Here is an 18953-nt window from a genome sequence, read left to right on the forward strand (position 1 = left end):
TGTTGGAAAAGAATGCAGTCAATTACTAATTGTTGGCCCCAGCTAGGTCCACACAGTAGAGAAGTGACGCATGCTATTCCTCAGCACAAAGTACAGTCGGCTCATCACCATCCCCGAGCCAATTGCATATCAATGGTAGAACAATGGCAGCACATACGTGCATCTCTCCAGACAATTCATTCCCCTATAATTCTGCTGTTTACATCTTCAATCCTTCTTTTGGTTTTTGGGCCACACCCGGTGATGCTGAGGGGTTACACCTAGCTATGTGTTCAGAAATCGCTCCTGGCTCAGGGGACCAAATGGGATGCCAGGGGATCTTGGCTAGTGCATGCAAGGCAGACACCTTACACCCTATGCCACCGCTCTGGCCCCATTCCTGCTCTACTTTCTTATCTAGCCCTCTTTTTACCTTATCTTTATAGTTCAAAAGAACTCCATGCCCTTCGTATATTCACAACTCACATTTTTGGGAGAGTGGGGGATATCTGGCAGTGTCACTGCACGTAACATGGATGTCTCCACTATAAGGTAAAGCATACTCCAGATGTGTCTTTTGGCTTTCCTAGAGAAGTGCCTGATTTTCCCCAAGAAATAATTCAGTCAGAAGGCCCGTCGGTGGAAGTCAATCATAACCCCTGCGTGGATTACTGGCTATATTTCTGACATGGCTGTGACATTCTATTTCTCTTTTTCTTTTATTTGATTTTGTCTCCTTTGCTAACTACAGAAATTCAGCCTCAGTTATCCTTGCAGTCTAGAGAAATTTTAGTACCAAAGTAAGATGCTAAAAGTTCCCTGCTGGCTAAGTATATTTGCAACTCAAAGTCCAAGCCAGCTACCTCTCTTTCTGTCAACCAATTTTTGCTTCCAAAGGCCAGGTCAAAACTTAGCATCTTCAAGACAATGGTCTTCTCTCCTTGCTTTTGAGCACCACAGCAGAATGATTTTTGCCTCAGGGACTTTCCCTGTCACTTTGAATACCTGCTTACAAACAGGCTTGGCCAGAGCAGAATTAGGCTATTTTTGGGCCCCCCAGAGAGATAGCACAGCAGCGTTTGCCTTGCAAGCAGCCGATCCAGGACCAAAGGTGTTTGGTCCGAATCCCGGTGTCCCATATGGTCCCCGTGCCTGCCAGGAGCTATTTCTGAGCAGACAGCCAGGAGTAACCCCTGAGCACTGTCGGGTGTGACCCAAAAACCAAAAAAAAAAAAAAAAGAATTAGGCTATTTTACTAAGTATAATTCTGTCCCCTTTCATAAGTTTTATCTCTTTCTATTACCAGATCATAGGAGGAAGTGGGTCTTAGCCCCTAGCGAGAATACCATTCCCTCAGGTTAAGGATATTTGTTATTAGGAAGAAAGCCAGGATTCCTGCTATCCCTTAATTTAATCAGTAATGACACCTAGGGCCAGGAATTACTTTGATATGTAAGAAATTAGCCTTCCTTTTATCCTCTGACTCCTAACTGAAACCTATTCCATTCTAAGGTTACAAACCACCTAAAGCTATGTGTATTTGTTCTAAAATCAAACAATGTACATTGATAGTTCCTGTACTTGGAAAGAAACAAATGTTGGGGCCGGGAGAGATAGCACAGCGGTGTTTATCTTGCAAGCAGCCAATCCAAGACAAAAGGTGGTTGGTTCGAATCCCGGTGTCCCATATGGTCCCCCGTGCCTGCCAGGAGCTATTTCTGAGCAGATAGCCAGGAGTAACCCCTGAGCACCGCCGGGTGTGACCCAAAAAAAAAAATAATAATAATAAGAAACAAATGTTGGCATTCCTTTTATGATAAGAGTCTCTCTTTACCCTTTATATACTCCCTTGCCTGAAGATTAAATTTGTGGCACTCCTGCCAGAAATGTGTTGACCCCACACACTGCGTGTGGTATCATTATTTCATATTTCATATTTCGCTGTCCGTGCAACCCACTCTCCCTAAAGTGGATTCACCGAAATCTCACTGATGGCTGTAGGATAGAAGCCGCCTACAGCATGGCAGTGCTTGAGGGCTCCTACTTTGGTACTGAGATTGCTAAGCAGTGTCAGTGAGTAAACGTATGGCTCCCACAGGCAAAGCATTTGTTTTCAGGTCCTCTGAGCTGTCTTCATAGCCCAACTGACATCATTTAATCCTCTGCCTCAATTTAACGGTTTTGATGCTACTCTTTTCCCCTCCAAGTCCTACAGATAACCACTCAGAACTCTCACATAGTCATAAACTGAGGCAGATTTCTATTTTATGTGCTGTATTCAACTTACTTTGCTAAGCTGTCATTATTCCACTTTTTTGTTGTTGTTGTTCATTTTGGGATTTGGACCAAAACCAAGAAGAGCTCAGGAGCTAATATGGTTTAGTGTTTAGAGGTTACTCCTAGAGGTTCTCAAGAGACCATGTGGTACTGGGAATTGAAGCAGGATTCCCATATCGAACATGTGCGCCAGTCTCCAGAGTTACCCACTCTGTAACCCTTTTTGTTGTTTGTTTTGGGGTCCAACAAAGATCAGGGCTTACTCATGGCAGAACTCAAAGAAACATACATGGTGCTGGGGATCAAACCCAAGTCAGCAGTATGTAAGACAAACTCCAAACCTACTGTACTTGGCCCCAACTATGTCCCTTTTAAAACACATGTTTTGCCCATGAATAGATGACTGGATAAAGAAAGTAGTACATATACATAACAGCAATGTTATGCAATTTGCTGCAATGAGAATGGATCTGGAGAATGTCATGTTGAGTAAACTCAGTCAGAGGGAGAGTTACAGATAAAAAATGATCTCTCATATGTGGCATAAAAGAAACTTTGTAGGGGCCAGAAAGATAGCACAGCATTAGGGCGTTTGTCTTGCACGCAGCCGAGCCAGGATGGATGGTGGTTCGAATCCCGGCACCCCATATGGTCCCCTGAGCCAGCCAGGAGCGATTTCTGAGCATAGAGCCAGCAGGAACCCGAGCGCTGCCAGGTGTGACCCCAAAATAAACCAAAACACAACAAAAAACAAACTAGTGGTATTAGTGGTATTTATACCTAAAAATTCACCTTGGGGCTGGAGAGATAGCATGGAGGTAAGGCATTTGCCTTTCATGCAGAAGGTCATTGGTTCGAATCCCAGCATCCCATATGGTCCCCCCAGCTTGCCAGGAGTGATTTCTGAGCCTGGAGCCAGGAGTAACCCCTGAGCGCTGCCGGGTGTGACCCCGCCCCCCCAAAAATAATCCACCTCTTTTTTTTTTTCTGGCAGTGCTCCTGGCTCTGTGCTCAGAAATCGCTCCTGGCTGGCTCAGGGGACCATACGAGATGCCAGGAACTGAACCCAGATCTGTCCCGGGTTGGCTGCATGCAAGGCAAATGCTCTGCCGCTGTGCTATTGCTCCAGCCCCACAAAGTGAAAAATTTTCAAAAGATAGGTACGCTGCCCTTTCTCTAACTCTACATCTACCTTCTGTCAGCTACATTCCTTCATTTTCCCTTTTATACTTTTTTTTTGGGAGGGGGCACATACTAAACTGTGCTAAGGCTTTTTCTCCTAGCTCTCTGCTCATTCCTGGTGTTGCTCAGGAGGTATTAGTGTGGTGCCAGATAGCAAACCTGGTTGACACATTTCCTTTTATATCCGTGGCATTCTAGCCTGTATACGCATTATGAAATATGGTAGACCCAGAAAATATTTCTTTTCTCCAATCTTTCTCTAGATGAGCAATACCTTGATTCTTGATAACCTCTACCCCAGTTTTTTTCTTTTCCCATCTCTACTTTTTTTAAATTTATTTTTATAGATTTACACCCAGGAGTGCTTAGCTCTAAAGTATGAGCCTGAAGTCCTGGTGCTTTTTCCTTCAAAACTTAGAACCTCTGAGGCCAGAGTGATAGCACAGTGGTTAATGTGTTAGGTTTGCATGTGACCAACCGAGTTCGATCCCTGGCATCCAGTAAGGTCCCCCGAGCCTGTCAGGAGTAATTTCTGAGTGCAGAGTCAGAGTAACCCCTGATCGCCACCGATCAGCAATAGACCAGAGCAACAGAATAGTAGGTAGGGAATTTGCCTAACACATGGCTGACCTTGGCTCAGTCCCAGCATCCCATATGGTCCTAAGCCCAACCAGTAATGAGTCCTGAGCATAGAGCCAGGAGCAACCCTGAGCATTGCCAGGTGTCTCCCCCACCTCCAAAAATCCCCTCCAACTTAAAGCTTCCAGGTTTCGAGGTGAGGGCTCAAAGTACTTAAGTTCTGGGCCCGGAGAGACAGCAGAGTGGCGTTTGCCTTGCAAACAGCCGATCCAGGACCAAAGGTGGTTGGTTCAAATCCCGGTGTCCCATATGGTCCCCCGTGCCTGCCAGGAGCTATTTCTGAGCAGACAGCCAGGAGTAACCCCTGAGCATTGCCGGGTGTGGCCCAAAAACCAAAAAAAAAAAAAAACAAAGTACTTAAGTTCTAGAGCTCTGGAGCCCAGGTTAAATGAAGAGTACCACCAGATAGGCCAAAAGAAAGAAAAGAAATGAAACTTGGCCTCAGTGCTTAAAATTCTTGTTCTGGTTTGTTTTGGTTTCTGGGTCACACCCAGCAGCGCTCAGGGGTTCCTCCTGGCTCTACACTCAGAAATCGGTCCTGGCAGGCTCGAGGGACCATATGGGGTGCCGGATTCCAACCATCATCCGTCTACATGCAAGGCAAATGCCCTACCTCCATGCTATCTCTCTGGACCCAATCCTTAAAATTCTTACTTCAATTTATTCTGTCAGCACAGAGAAACAACTTCCTGTCCCCAGTCTCACAGCCTTAGCCTGGAAAGTACCCAATTCTTTATCTTCTAGGACCAAAAAACTCCTGCTCCTTTCATGCTCGACTATCCCAACATACCAAGGAAACATCCCTGACATCTGCATGCTTTTTTGGACCAACAGGATTTATTCCTGTGAATTATTCCTATGGTTACCTATCAGTGTTCAAATTTCAATGCTTTCAACTTCTTTCAGAATAACGAGCTGCTCTGAGACCCATCATCACCTGACACGATCAGTAAAACAAACTGAGTTCAGAACTTCCAAGTCAAGGTGGGTGCTGGCAAGTGACTGACCTTTGTACTCGGGGGTGAACTCCTTCATTTCGGGAGGAAGGGACTCGTAGAAACGCTGCTCCCGGGAGATGAGGGGTTTGCACACGGTGTGGTCGTCGTAGCGCATCATGCTGCTGTGTCCGCCCACCTGATGGATGAAGGGCTCTAGGAGGACTCCCCGGTCTCCGGCCCGACTTGCGTTCTTGCCATACTGCCCCACTTCCATGGTTTGACAAACACACATTGCGTTGGGGGCCGGGTGCACACTGAGGGCAGAGGACGCAGCACATGGGCCACGAAAGGAGAGCTAGGTAGACGGAAGGTCCTTGCCAGCAGAGGTCAGTAGTCAATTTATCCAATCTATTCCTTTTTCCTGAAAAGGGAAAAGAGAAGAAGAGGCGAGGGAAAGGAGAAAGGAGAGAGGAGAGAGAGGGAGGGAGGGAGGGAAAGGAGGGGAGAGAAGGTATGAGAAAGGTGAAGAGGGCAGGGGAGAGGTAGGGAGACAAGAGGAGAGAGAGGAAAGAGAAGAAAAAGGAGAGGAGAGAGTAGGCAAAGCAGGGGAGAGAGAGGAGAGGAGAGGGAATTAAACACTTGATAAAATTTCCCTACAGTGCACATATTATCCACTCCAGAGCTTCCCAACATTTTGGTCTACTGCCTCCCATTTTAGAAAATAAAATTACTCAACTTCCAGAAATTTATTTATTTTGGTTTTGGGGCCACATCTGATGTACTCAGGGCTTACTCTTGGCTCTGTGCTCTGAATCACTCTTGGCAGTCCTCAGGGGACCATATGTGGTGGCAGGTGTTAAAAGATGGTCAGCATGTACAAGGCAAGTGCCATACCCATTGTACTATCTCTCTGACCCCTTGTTTTTTTGGGCCACATCCGGTGGCACTCAGGGTTTACGCCTGGCTTTGCCTCAGAAATCACTCCTGGCAAGCTCAGGGGACCCTATGGGATTTCAGGATTCGAACCACTGTCTGTCCTGGGTTGGCTACGAGCAAGGCAAACGCCCTACTACTGTGCTATCTTTCCCGTCCCTGAAATCTATTTCTTTTTTTTTTTTTTTTTTTTTTGGTTTTTGGGCCACACCCTGTGACGCTCAGGGGTTACTCCTGGCTATGCGCTCAGAAGTTGCTCCTGGCTTCTTGGGGGACCATATGGGACGCCGGGGGATCGAACCGCGGTCCGTCCTAGGCTAGCGCAGGCAAGGCAGGCACCTTACCTCCAGCGCCACCGCCTGGCCCCGAAATCTATTTCTTTAAGCAAACAGAAAGTGCCTCCTGCAATTAAAAACATGGCTACAGGGCCGGAGAGATAGCATGGAGGTAAGGCGTTTGCCTTTCATGCAGAAAGAAGGTCATTGGTTCGAATCCTGGCATCCCATATGGTCCCCTGAGCCTGCCAGGAGCAATTTCTGAGCGTAGAGCAAGGAGTAACCCCTGAGCACTCACTGCCAGATGTGACCAAAAAACAAAAACAAAAGAAATAAAAAAAATGGGGGGGGTGCGGAGAGGTGGCACTAGAAGGTGTTTGCCTTGCAAGCGCTAGCCTAGAATGGACCACTGTTTGATCCCCTGGCGTCCCATATGGTCCCCCCTAGCAAGGGGTGATTTCTGAGTGCTCAGGAGAGTGTCAAAAGGGTATGGTCTCCCCCCACCCCCAAAAAAAAGAACAAGAAAAATTCTGTGTTTGTTTCCTGTTATGTGCTACCCCAGGAGGAACAAAACTGCCTGGTGCATGAACTGATAAAATTTTTGCTGCATGATGCAACTTCTGTGTCTTTCCTTTTTTTTAAAATTTAAATGCTTTATTTGGTAACATTAAAAGCAGCTACCAACATTAGCATTCTCCCAAATTGCACCCCACTTTGCCTGTGACCTTTGGTCCCCTTGACAATGGAGATTTTAGACAAAAATGAAAGATAAGCTAGTGGAGTTAACATATCCTGTTGTCTTTCAGCTTGTCTCTTTTTTTTTTTTTTTTTTTTTTGGTTTTTGGGCCACACCCTGTGACGCTCAGGGGTTACTCCTGGCTATGAGCTCAGAAGTTGCTCCTGGCTTCTTGGGGGACCATATGGGACGCCGGGGGAGCCGGGGGATCGAACCGCGGTCCGTCCTAGGCTAGCGCAGGCAAGGCAGGCACCTTACCCCTAGCGCCACCGCCCGGCCCCTCAGCTTGTCTCTTCATTTTCATAACTAATAGCATAAATCCAGTCACTGGGAGCTTTTTTGATGCCAGTCCTTATAATGAACAGCTAAAACGACAAGCTGCCATATTCAGATTTAGTTAGAGATATGGCCAGAAAACCTGATGGCAACATATATAAAAATATAAAAATTGGGGGCCAGAGTGGTGGCGCAAGCAGTAAGGTATCTATCTGCCTTGCTCATGCTAGCCTAGGACGGACCACAGTTCAATCCCCCCCCCTAGTCCCATATGGTCCCCCAAGCCAGGATCGATTTCTGAGGGCATAGACAGGAGTAACCCCTGAGCGTCACCAGGTGTGGACCAAAAACCCAAAAAAAAAAAAAGACAAAAGTGATCTCCTTGACTTAGAGATACTTTTTTTGGGGGGTGGGGGTGGGTAGGGAGTTGGGCTACACCCGACAGCACTCAGGGTTACTCCTGGCAGTTTTCATAGGAACATATGGGATGCCAAGGGTTAAACCTAGGCTAGCCCTGTGCAAGGGAAAAGCCTTCCCTGCTGAACTATCTCTGGCCCCCAGAAATACTTAGATTATTATGTAAAGGGTTTCTAATACTCAAGTATAGTTTTAAAAACATTTTTCAATTTAAAGAAAATTTTGGCCCCAAAGCTAAAACAAAAAAAAAAATTACCCCATGGGGCCGGAGAGATAGCATGGAGGTAAGGCGTTTGCCTTTCATGCAGAAGGTCATCGGTTCGAAATCCGGCGTCCCATATGGTCCCCCGTGCCTGCCAGGAGCAATTTCTGAGCATGGAGCCAGGAGTAACCCCTGAGCACTGCCGGGTGTGACCCAAAAACCACAAAAAAAAAAAAAAAATTACCCTTTCCTGTAATTATTTTTCAGTCAAGAGTAGCCTGATGGGGGTTGGTATGACAATATAGCAGACAGTTCATCTGTCTTTCACACAGCCAAATCAGGTTCAATCCCTGGCACCCCCAGCACCCTATGAAGCCCCCCCCCCAAGTTCCGCCATAAGTGATCTCTAAGTTCAAGCCAGAATAAGCCCTGAGAACTACTGGGCCTGAACCAAAAACCAAAAAAAGAAAAGAATGAGTAACCTGATATATATAACCTAAATATATAACAATTAAATTTTTTTACTCTTTTCCCTTGGAACCTCATAATTATGAGGAATACAAAGAACACTGTTGCAAGACAAAACAAAACAATTTTAATTCAAAACTGCCAAAAAGAAAAAAGTTGCCCAGGGCCCATGTTATATTTCACTGCAAACAATAAAAATATTCTCCAGGGGCTGGAGCAGTGCTTCTCAATTATTTTCTGTCATGCCCCCCTAGGAAGAAGAAAAGATTTTTTTTTTTTTTTTTTGTGGTTTTTGGGTCACACCCGGCAGTGCTCAGGGGTTATTCCTGGCTCCAGGCTCAGAAATTGCTCCTGGCAGGCACGGGAGGACCATATATGGGACGCCGGGATTCGAACCGATGACCTCCTGCATGAGAGGCAAACGCCTTACCTCCATGCTATCTCTCCGGCCCCAGAAGAAAAGATTTTTCACGGCCCCTGCATGACTGTAAATAGTATCTCTATTAAAATAAACTTTAACAAACAAAAACAAAATAAAAAATAGGGGCCGGTGAGGTGGCGCTAGAGGTAAGGTGTCTGCCTTGCAAGTGCTAGCCAAGGAAGGACCGAGGTTCAATCCCCTGGTGTGCCATATGGTCCCCCCAAGCCAGAGGCGATTTCTGAGCGCTTAGCCAGGAGTAATCCAAGCATCAAATGGGTGTGGCCCAAAAAAACAAAACAAAAAAAATAATAAAAAAAATAAACTTTAACCTGCAAAACAAAATATTTAAAATAACTTGAGCTGATTTTTTTTTGTTTTGTTTGTTTTTGTTTTTGGGTCACACCCAGCGGTGCTCAGGGGTTACTCCTGGCTATCTGCTCAGAAATAGCTCCTGGCAGGCACGGGGGACCATATAGGACACCGGGATTCGAACCAACCACCTTTGGTCCTGGATCAGCTGCTTGCAAGGCAAACGCCCCTGTGCTATCTCTCCGGGCCCTTGAGCTAATTTTTTAATCAGAGGTGATGTCTGGATTAATGGCTACAATGGGCACGTTTTGCAGTGCATAGCTTTTCGAAGCAGGGTTTGAAGCAGGACACAGCAACTCTCAGCTCGAGACATACAGAGATATAAACACGGGGCTTAGCTTGTTAGGACAGTGTTTTCCGAAGTCAAATGCGACCCCCTTTATGGAACCTCGCTATACACTTTACGCAAGCTCCACTATTTGAGAACCACTGGACTGGAGAGATAGCACAGTGGTAGGGTGTTTGCCTTGCATGCGTTGACCCAGGCCAGACACGAGTTCAATTCCCAGCATCCTATAAGGTCCCGAGCTTACGAGGAGTGATTTCTGAGTGCAGAGCCAGAAGTAACTCCTGAGCGCCACCGGGTGTGACCCAAAAACCAAAACGAACGAACAAACAAAACAAACAAACAAAAACCACCCACTTTCTAACTACGGAATCTGTAAATAAACCAATTGTCCATATGTATCTATCTCAGCTATGCTCATGGCTTACTCCTTGCCCTGCATTTAGGGATTACTCCTGGCAGTCTTTGGGGGACCATATGGAGTACCGGGTATCACACCTGTGTATGCAAGGCCAGTGCCCTACCTGGCGCAACTATCTCCAGCTCTGTCTGGATGTCTTTATAATCATCACAGTGCCAGGGATCAAACCAGAGTCTTCAAGAACCCTCCCAACGAGCACATATTCTCAGCTCCCGCTATGTCCTTGCAAACAAATTCCTAATCCTCAGGTAGCCAAATGGCAAGAGAAGGGATACTTGTTAGTCAGGAAGACCTTGAACAACAGAATCCTCATCTTAAGAACAGCTCACTTACATGAGCATGTGGCCTTCTGCTGCCTAATGAACTATGAAGGGAGGCTGCAACAGTTCTCTGGTAGAAAGTTACCTCCTAAAAGAACATGAGACACAGCCTACTCTATCCCAGGATGTAGTAACTGAGACTACTGCACTACCTAGAACCAGTTAAAGAGACTAGCCTCAAGATACTTGCCAACATCTGAGCGTGCAAAGCAAAAACATAAAAATTGAGGCCCCCAAATGCTCTCTCCAAAGAGCGTGATACAAAACAAAAATAAATTTTAACTTATGCTTATTTAATGAGTCAGATGGGGTTTTCTGTCATTTGTAGCCAAAACAATCATAAATTAAAGGAAAGAAATAGTTTCAGCATCAAAATCCCCAGATCTGGGCTAGAGAGGTAGCATAATGAGTGAGTGGGTAGAGTGCTTGCGTTGGATGCAGTTGACCAAGGTTCAATTCCTGGCACCTAATAAGGTCTCCCGAGCCCTGCTTGGAGTGATCACTGAGCATAGAGCCAGGAATAAGCCCTGATCACCAGGTGTAGTCCAAAAACAAACAAACAACTGCAGAGATCTTCAATTACTACACTGAACATAAATAAGACAAGTAACTTGAAAATAAGAAAATTTGGGGCCGGAGAGATAGCATGGAGGTAAGGCATTTGCCTTGCATACAAAAGTCAATCCCGGCATCCCATATGGTCTCCGAGCCTGCCAGGAGTGATTTCTGAGCTCAGAGCCATGAGTAACCTGAGTGCTGCCGGGTATGACACCCCCCCAAAAAAAATTCTAACAATTAGAGATTAAACCCTTCACTGATGAAAAACAGCATACTCTCTTCAAACTCTATGAAAAAAAAAAAGTGGTTCTAAAATCTTTTTAAGTGTCCCTGAAGTAGAGAATCTATTTAAAGATGTCTGGTCAATTACACTGAAGAATCTAATAACTCAAAATTCCGATTATACATGTTCAAATAGGGCCAGAGAGATAGCACAGCAGTAGGCAGGCATTTGCCTTGCAAGCGGCTGACCAGGGATGAATCCAGGTTTGATTCCCAGCACCCAATATGGTCCCCCAAGCCTGCCCAGAGCAATTCTGAGCAAAGAGCCAGGCGCAACCCTTGAACGATGCCGGGTGTGGCCCAAAAACCAAGGGAAAAAAAAAAAAAGAACAGATTCTAATATGATTAGAGGCAGAACTGAGAAACATGCCTTTCTACTCAAAGATATACATATATATATATATATATATATATATAGTTGCTGTTGTTGTTGTTTTCGGGCTATACCCAGTGATGCTCAGGGGTTACTCCTGGCTATGCGCTAAGAAATTGCTCCTGGCTTGGGGACCATATGGGACGCCAGGGGATCAAACTGCGGTCCATCCTAGGCTAGCGCTGGCAAGGCAGATGCCTTACTGCTCCGCACCACCGCTCAGCCCCAAAACTCAAAGATCTTAACCATTTTTATTTTTACAAATACATCTAAATATAACAAAGTCAAAACATCCTATTTTCCAGATTACAGCTATTAAAGCTTTTTTTTGGGGGGGGGCACACCCGGTGATTCTCAGAGGTTACTCCTGGCTATGTGCACAGGAATCGCTCCTGGCTTGGAAGACCATATGGGACGCCAGGGGATCAAATCGAACCTTGGTCTGTCCTAGATTAGTTCGTGCAAGGCAAACGCCCCACTACTTGCGCCACCGCTCCAGCCCCATTTTTTTTACAGAAATGTCTTCCTCAACTACACTGACCCGCTTTTAATCAGTTTAAGCCATTTAAAACATTCATTAACTTCTACAGATTTTAATAGACAAACTAAAGACTTCAAGCATAAAAAAAAAAGTTGGTAGATCTTTGAAAGTTACAGAGTATCAAAACATAATGTCACAGGCCAGAGCAATCTTACAGAGGGAAAGGCACTTGCTGCTGTCTGTCATACATCAGTAAATAACTTGACTTTTCCTCTCACCTTTTCTGGATTAATTAGTACAAGTACCCTTAATTACCTCAACCTTGACCTGGAGGTGATTTTTGTTAAAGTCTAATAAACGTAGGGAAAGCAGCAGAGGGAAAAAGCTTGACTGACTCAGTAATTTTCAATAAGCTGCTCAGCAACCCCTGGTCAAAATGCAGTTTTCTCCTGTGACTCTAATTTCTTGTGTTTTTTTGTTTGTTTGTTTATTTGTTTTTGGGTCACATCCGGCAGAGCTCAGGGGTTACTCCTGACTCTATGCTCAGAAATCGCTCCTGCAGGCTCGAGGGACCATATAGAATGTCGGGATTCGAACCACTGTCGTTCTGCATGCAAGGCAAACGCCTTACCTCCATGCTATCTCTCCAGCCCTAATTTCTTGTGTTAATCTGCAATCTGAGACTCCACATATTACAAATTTGCCTTGCATGTGCCAACCTGGGTTCAATCCCTGGCACCACATATGATCCCCCAGGAACACCAAGAGTGAGTCCTAAGTGAAGAGCCAGGACTAATTCCTGAGCACATTGAGGTGTGCCCCCCCCCATATATATATATATATATATATATATATATATATATATATATGTATGTATATTCAGAGAACTTAAAGTTATGAATGACTTTAACTTTACTTCATGATTTAAAACAACAAATTTATTTTGTAAAAGATTTTAGTGGTTTCCCTGGGGAAAACCATTTTAAAAATAGCACTCTTGGGTCCGGAGACATAGCACAGTGGCGTTTGCCTTGCAAGCAGCCGATCCAGGACCAAAGGTGGTTGGTTCGAATCCTGGTGTCCCATATGGTCCCCCGTGCCTGCCAGGAGCTATTTCTGAGCAGACAGCCAGGAGTAACTCCTGAGCACCGCAGGGTGTGGCCCAAAAACAAAACAATAACAACAACAAAAAAAATAGCACTCTTGGGGCCAGAGAGATAGCACGGCATTAGGGCATTTGCCTTGCACGCAGCCGGTTCAGGATGGACCCAGGTTCATTACCCAACATCCCATATGGTCCCCCGAGCCTGCCAGGAGTGATTTCTGAGCACAGAGCCAGGAGTAACCCCTGAGCACCACTGAGTGTGGCCCAGCTCCTCCCCCCACATCAAAAGAAAGAAAGAGCTGGAGCAATAACACAGCATGTAAGGTGCTTATTTTGCACACAGACAACCCAGTTTGGATCACAGGTATCCCAATTGGGCCACCAAGAGTAATCTGTGAGTGCAGAGACAGGACTAAGCCCTGAGCATCACTGGGTATGGCCCAAAAATAAACAAAGAAACAGAGAGATACCCACTTTCCCCAATCACACTATTTGTCCTCAATATGATGAACAAAATTCAAAATGAAAAGCAATTGTCAACCATTAGTATATAAAAGTACCATTTGGGGGTCGGAGAAACAGTACAGGGGGTCAGAGAGATAACACAGTGGCAGCACGTTTGCCTAGCGTGCAGCCAATCCAGGATGGGCGATGGTTAGAATCCCAGCATCCCATATGGGCCCCCGAGCCAGCCAGGAGCACTTTCTAAGCGCAGAGCCAGGAGTAACTCCTGAGTGCTGCCAGGTGTGACCCAAAAACCAAAAAGAAAAAAAATGTACCATTTGCCCAGGTTCAGAGTCACCGTGAAATTCATTATTATTTCTTTTCTATCCCCAAGTACACACCTTTCCCCCTTGCTTTATTGAAGTAGGGCATTTCTCTCCTTTGGGATACCAAGGAGTATTAAAAGAAAGAATCGACAAGGAACACCACCACCTTAATATTTGGGTTACTCTAATAGCATGCAATAGACTGGCACATAGTAACAGCAAACAATATAATAAATTAGAAACAGCGATTTCTCACGTTCTGGAGGCTTGTAAATTCAAGTCAAAGCACTATCAGATCTGGTATCTAATGAGTTCACTGTGTCCTTACAAGGAGGTTTGGAACAGGGAGTTCTCTCCCGGCTCTTTTGTTTTTGTGTTTTGGGCCACACCCAGCCGTGTTTAGGGATAACTCCAGACTGCACTATCTCTACAGCTCCTGGGGTTCTTTTATAAGCACATTAGTACCGCTAGTGAGTAGGGCTAGAAAAATAAGACAGTGGATGTCTTGTAAACAGCTGACCTGGTTCAATTTCCAGCATCCCTATGGTCCTCAGAGCACCTCCAGGATTGATTCCTGATAGCAGAGCCAGGAGTAAGCCTTGAGCATTGCCAGGTGAGCTCCACTCCCCTCCCCCCAAAAAAACAAAAACAAAAAAACTATTCCGAAGGGCACGACCTCATGTCCTGATCATCTCCCAAAAGTTCCACACCTCCAAATATCATCACACTGGGCCAGGGAGAGACATTCAGACTGTAGCAGAAATCATCATCAGGGTTTTTTTTTGTTTTGTTTTGTTTTTTTTTGTGATTTTCGGGTCACACCCGGCAGTGCTCAGGGGTTATTTCTGGCTCCAGGCTCAGAAATTGCTCCTGGCAGGCACAGGGGACCATATGGGGTGCCGGGATTCGAACCGATGACCTCCTGCATGAAAGGCAAACGCCTTACCTCCATGCTATCTCTCCGGCCCTCATCAGGGTTTTAACCTCTGCTCCAGAGTGATACACTTGTTTTTTGTTTCTCTTTCCTGCCCTCCTGGCCCCCCTTCTTCTTCTTTTAGTGAAACAGGATAGTTTGCTGGGTTATTTTGGGACTTTTGGGCCACACCTGGTGGTGTTTAGGTGGCTCTGCACTTGAGTCATTCCAGGCTGTGCACGGGGGACCATATGAAATGCCAAGGATTGAACCCGGATTGACCACATGCAAGGCAAACATTCTACTCACTGTACTATTGCTCTGGCCCCAAGAAGCGAGATCATTTTTATTGAAACTTATTTAGAAAGATGTAAGGGGAGGGGCCGGAGAGATAGTAAAGCAGATAAGAAGCTTGCCTTGCACATAACCAACCAGTTTGGTCCTGGCATCCCATATGATTTCCTAAACCTATTAAGAGTGGTTCCTAAGTGCAGAGTCTGGAGTAACCCCTGAGCACCACTGAGTGTGCCTCCCCCACCCCCAAAAAAGGATGTGATGGGAGAGATAGTGAGAAGGGTCTGCTCAAGCAAATAGGCAAAGAGAGAGACAAGCAAGTGAGATAGTGCTCAAGTGGGAATGCCAGCTTGAAGAGCAAGGCTGGTCTTTTTTCTAGTGAGACTACCATTATTTCTGTGATGATTCATGTGTTAGGTGCTGAAATCTTTTCTGAGAATCAGGACCTGGGAAATGGCTGAATGTAACTATGTATTTCCTATTAAAAGTTTGTAGCACTGGGTCTGGAGAGATAGCACAGCTGAGGCCCAGCAGCGTTTGCCTTGCAAGCAGCCTATCCACGACCAAAGGTGGTTGGTTCGAATCCCGGTGTCCCATATGGTCCCCGGTGCCTGCCAGGAGCTATTTCTGAGCAGACAGCCAGAAGTCACCCCTGAGCACCACCGGGTGTGGCCCAAAAACCAAAAAAAAAAAAAAAAAAAAAAAGTTTGTAGCACTGGGGCCGGAGAGTTAGCATGGAGGTAAGGCATTTGCCTTGCATGCAGAAGGACGGTGGTTCGAATCCCAGCATCCCATATGGTCCCCCAAGCCTGCCATGAGCGATTTCTGAGAGTAGTGCCAGGAGGAACCCCTGAGCGCTGCTGGGTGTGACCCAAAAACAAAAACAAACAAACAAACAAAAAATAAAAAAAGCTTGTAGTATTTTATGTACTTGACTGAAAGTTTTTTATTTTTACTTTTGGGACACATCTGGCAGTACTTTGGGTTTACTCCAGGCTCTGCTCTCAGGGATCATTCCTGATCGGGCTGCAGGGAAATCGTGTTCAGTGCCAGGGACTGAACCCAGGTTGGGTATATACAAGGCAAGCACTTTAATCCACAGTACTATCTCTCTAGTCCCTTTTCTAACTTTTAAATGTTTGAAATTTGGCTAGGAACAAGGCTAAACTGTAGAGCTGTGCCTTGCAATTATGAAGTCTTGGGTTCAACTTCCCACGCTATCTGGTCTCCCCAAGCACATCAGTAGTGATCCCTGAGCCCAAAGCCAGGAGTAAGCCCTGAGCACCACTGAGTATGCCCCCCAAAGGAAACAAACAAAAGAACCAATTTGGTAACTTTGGAAATTTAGTATGATGCCACTGTAAATTTTCACTTATGCTTTAATTAGTAGTTATTGCTGTGGAGACCAACCCAGCAATGCTGAGGGCCAGGATCACATCCATCAGTTCTAGGGGCAAGGGGATGGGACATGTAGCAGGGTCTCACATATGACAAGTAGGTGCTCTACATTTGAATCCAATCCCTGACCCATTACAAAATTTTTAAGTACGAGAGCACATTGTACATGAACTTATGAACACTTATCTTTTTTTTTTTTTTTTTTTTTTTGGTTTTTGGGCCACACCCGGCAGTGTTCAGGGGTTACTCCTGGCTGTCTGCTCAGAAATAGCTCCTGGCAGGCACGGGGGACCATATGGGACACCGGGATTCGAACCAACTACCTTTGGTCCTGGATTGGCTGCTTGCAAGGCAAACGCCGCTGTGCTATCTCTCCGGGCCCATGAACACTTATCTATTAACAGAAAATAATATACAATGGCAGGATATATGCCAATTTAGGAAGAAAGTAGGGACTGGTATTAAGAAGAAAAGAGGGGCCGGGAAGGTGGTGCTAGAGGTAAGGTGTCTGCCTTACAAGCGCTAGCGTAGGATGGACCTCGGTTCGATCCCCCGGCGTCCCATATGGTCTCCCCAAGCCAGGGGCGATTTCTGAGCTCATAGCCAGGAGTAACCCCTGAGTGTCAAACGGGTGTGGCCCAAAAACCAAAACCAAAAAAAAAAAAAAAAAAAAGAAAAGAGAACCTCAGCTCTATAATATTTCTCTTCTGGGGACAAGGAAGCTGTTTGATTTTTGCTTTTTTTTTTTGGCGAGGGAGTTGGTTTCTAAACCTGAGACTCTGGAATGCAAGTACAACACACGTACAAGACCTTTCAGCCATCTCCCAGGCCCCTAATTTGTTTGTTTGTTTTTGTTTGGGGCCACTCTTGGCAGCACTCAGAAGGCCTAATGGCTCAGACATTAATTTTCTCTGCCCAACTACATTTTCATTTTAGTCCTCTCTCTTGAATACCAAAAAATTCACAGTTACCTATTGGACCTAGAAGTGTACATTTTTCTTGGTTTGTTCTTGGGCCACGTCAGGCAATGATCAGGGGTAACATCTGACTCTGTAATTGGCAATTATTCCTGGTGGTGCTCAGAGGGACTGTATGACATGCCAGGAGCAAACCCGGGTCGGACACAGGCAAGGCAAGCGCCCTACCTGCTGTACTATCATTCCAGTTCTAGAAGTCTAAATTTAAACAGCCAAACAAAATTTATATCCTGGACCGGAGAGATAGTATGAAGGTAGTGCGTTTGCCTTGCATGCAGAAGGACGGTGGTTCAAATCCCGGCGTCCCATATGGTCCCCAGAGCCTGCCAGGAGCGATTTCTGAGCATAGAGCCAGGAGTAACTCCTGAGTGTTGCTGGGTATGACCTAAAAACCAAAAAACAAAACAAAACAAAACAAAAAAATTTATATCCCGTTGCTAAAAACTACCCAACTTGCAGTATTCCTTGATCCCAATTACTAATTTTACACTACTCCTACCAAAAACTTGGGTTTAATTCTCTTTTGAATCCTTTATCAAGTAATACTACTATGTCTTCAAAACATAATTCAACCACTTCTCATCACTTCTAGTGCTAATTCCTGATATGACCTGATGTAATCACCATCTCTTTCCTTTGTTTTGGGACAACACCTGGAGGCTCTATGGCTCCAAGATCACTCAAGGCAGTGTTGGGTATCATATGCTGTGCCAAAGATAGAACTAGTATCAGCCATGTGCATGTCAAGTGCCTTAAACCATGTACAATATATCTCTCAGGGCCCATCTGCCTCCACCTTCTAATTGATATTCCTACTTCCTACCATGGTCTTCCTGTGGTCTGTTCTTTAATTTATTTATTTTATTTTTTTGGTTTTTGGGTCACACCCGGCAGTGCTCAGGGGTTACTCCTGGCTTCACCCTCAGAAATCGCTCCTGGCAGGCACGGGGGACTATAAGGGATGCCAGGATTTTTGTTTTGTTTTGTTTTGTTTTGTTTTGTTTTTAGTTTTTGGGCCACACCCGGCGGTGCTCAGGGGTTACTCCTGGCTATCTGCTCAGAAATAGCTCCTGGCAGGCACGGGGGACCATATGGGACTCTGGGATTTGAACCAACCACCTTAGGTGCTGGATCGCTGTGCTATCTCTCCGGCCCCAGGATGCCAGGATTTGAACCAATGACCTTCTGCATGAAAGTCAAACACCTTACCTCCATGCTATCTCTCTGGCCCCCCTGTGGTCTGTTCTTAATGCAGCAGTGGAAGTAAAACTGATTTGGAATATGTAATTTACCTATTCAAAATGTTGCACCATCTAACAGAATAAAAGTCCAACACCTAATCAAAAGACCTGCATTCTTTCCCACCCCATTTTCTCTTTGATTTAATTTCAAACTCCTCTTTCCCCATCGCTTACTACCTCACTATAGTCATATTGGCTAAAGACAAAGGTTATTCCCATTTTAAGGTATGTGAACCATAAAGAATCTTCTCTGCCTAAAACTTTCTTCTCCCCAATATAAATACTTGGCTTGGGGCCGGAGAGATAGCACGGAAGTAAGGCATTTGCCTTGTGTGCAGAAGGTCGGTGGATCGAATCCCGGTATCCCATATGGTCCCCCGAGCCTGCCAGGAGCAATTTCTGAGCGTAGAGCCAGGAATAAC

At 45.5% G+C, this 18953-nt stretch overlaps 1 protein-coding gene across 2 annotated transcripts in view; it reads right to left on the reverse strand.

The window, feature by feature from the left end:
* IP6K1 (inositol hexakisphosphate kinase 1) overlaps positions 1 to 18953 on the reverse strand; it is a 39902-nt gene that overhangs the window by 9084 nt on the left and 11865 nt on the right. The window contains exon 2 of one of the 2 annotated variants that reach the window (XM_049777375.1): positions 5085 to 5436. In XM_049777375.1, coding sequence (XP_049633332.1) covers positions 5085 to 5353 — 269 coding nt within the window. In that variant the 5' untranslated portion in view covers positions 5354 to 5436. Of the gene's footprint in view, positions 1 to 5084; positions 5437 to 18953 lie in introns of those variants that run through there. The other variant, XM_049777374.1, reaches the window with a different exon arrangement.

The sequence above is a fragment of the Suncus etruscus genome, chromosome 7, assembly GCF_024139225.1.
Source record: "Suncus etruscus isolate mSunEtr1 chromosome 7, mSunEtr1.pri.cur, whole genome shotgun sequence".
NCBI classification, from domain to species: domain Eukaryota; kingdom Metazoa; phylum Chordata; class Mammalia; order Eulipotyphla; family Soricidae; genus Suncus; species Suncus etruscus.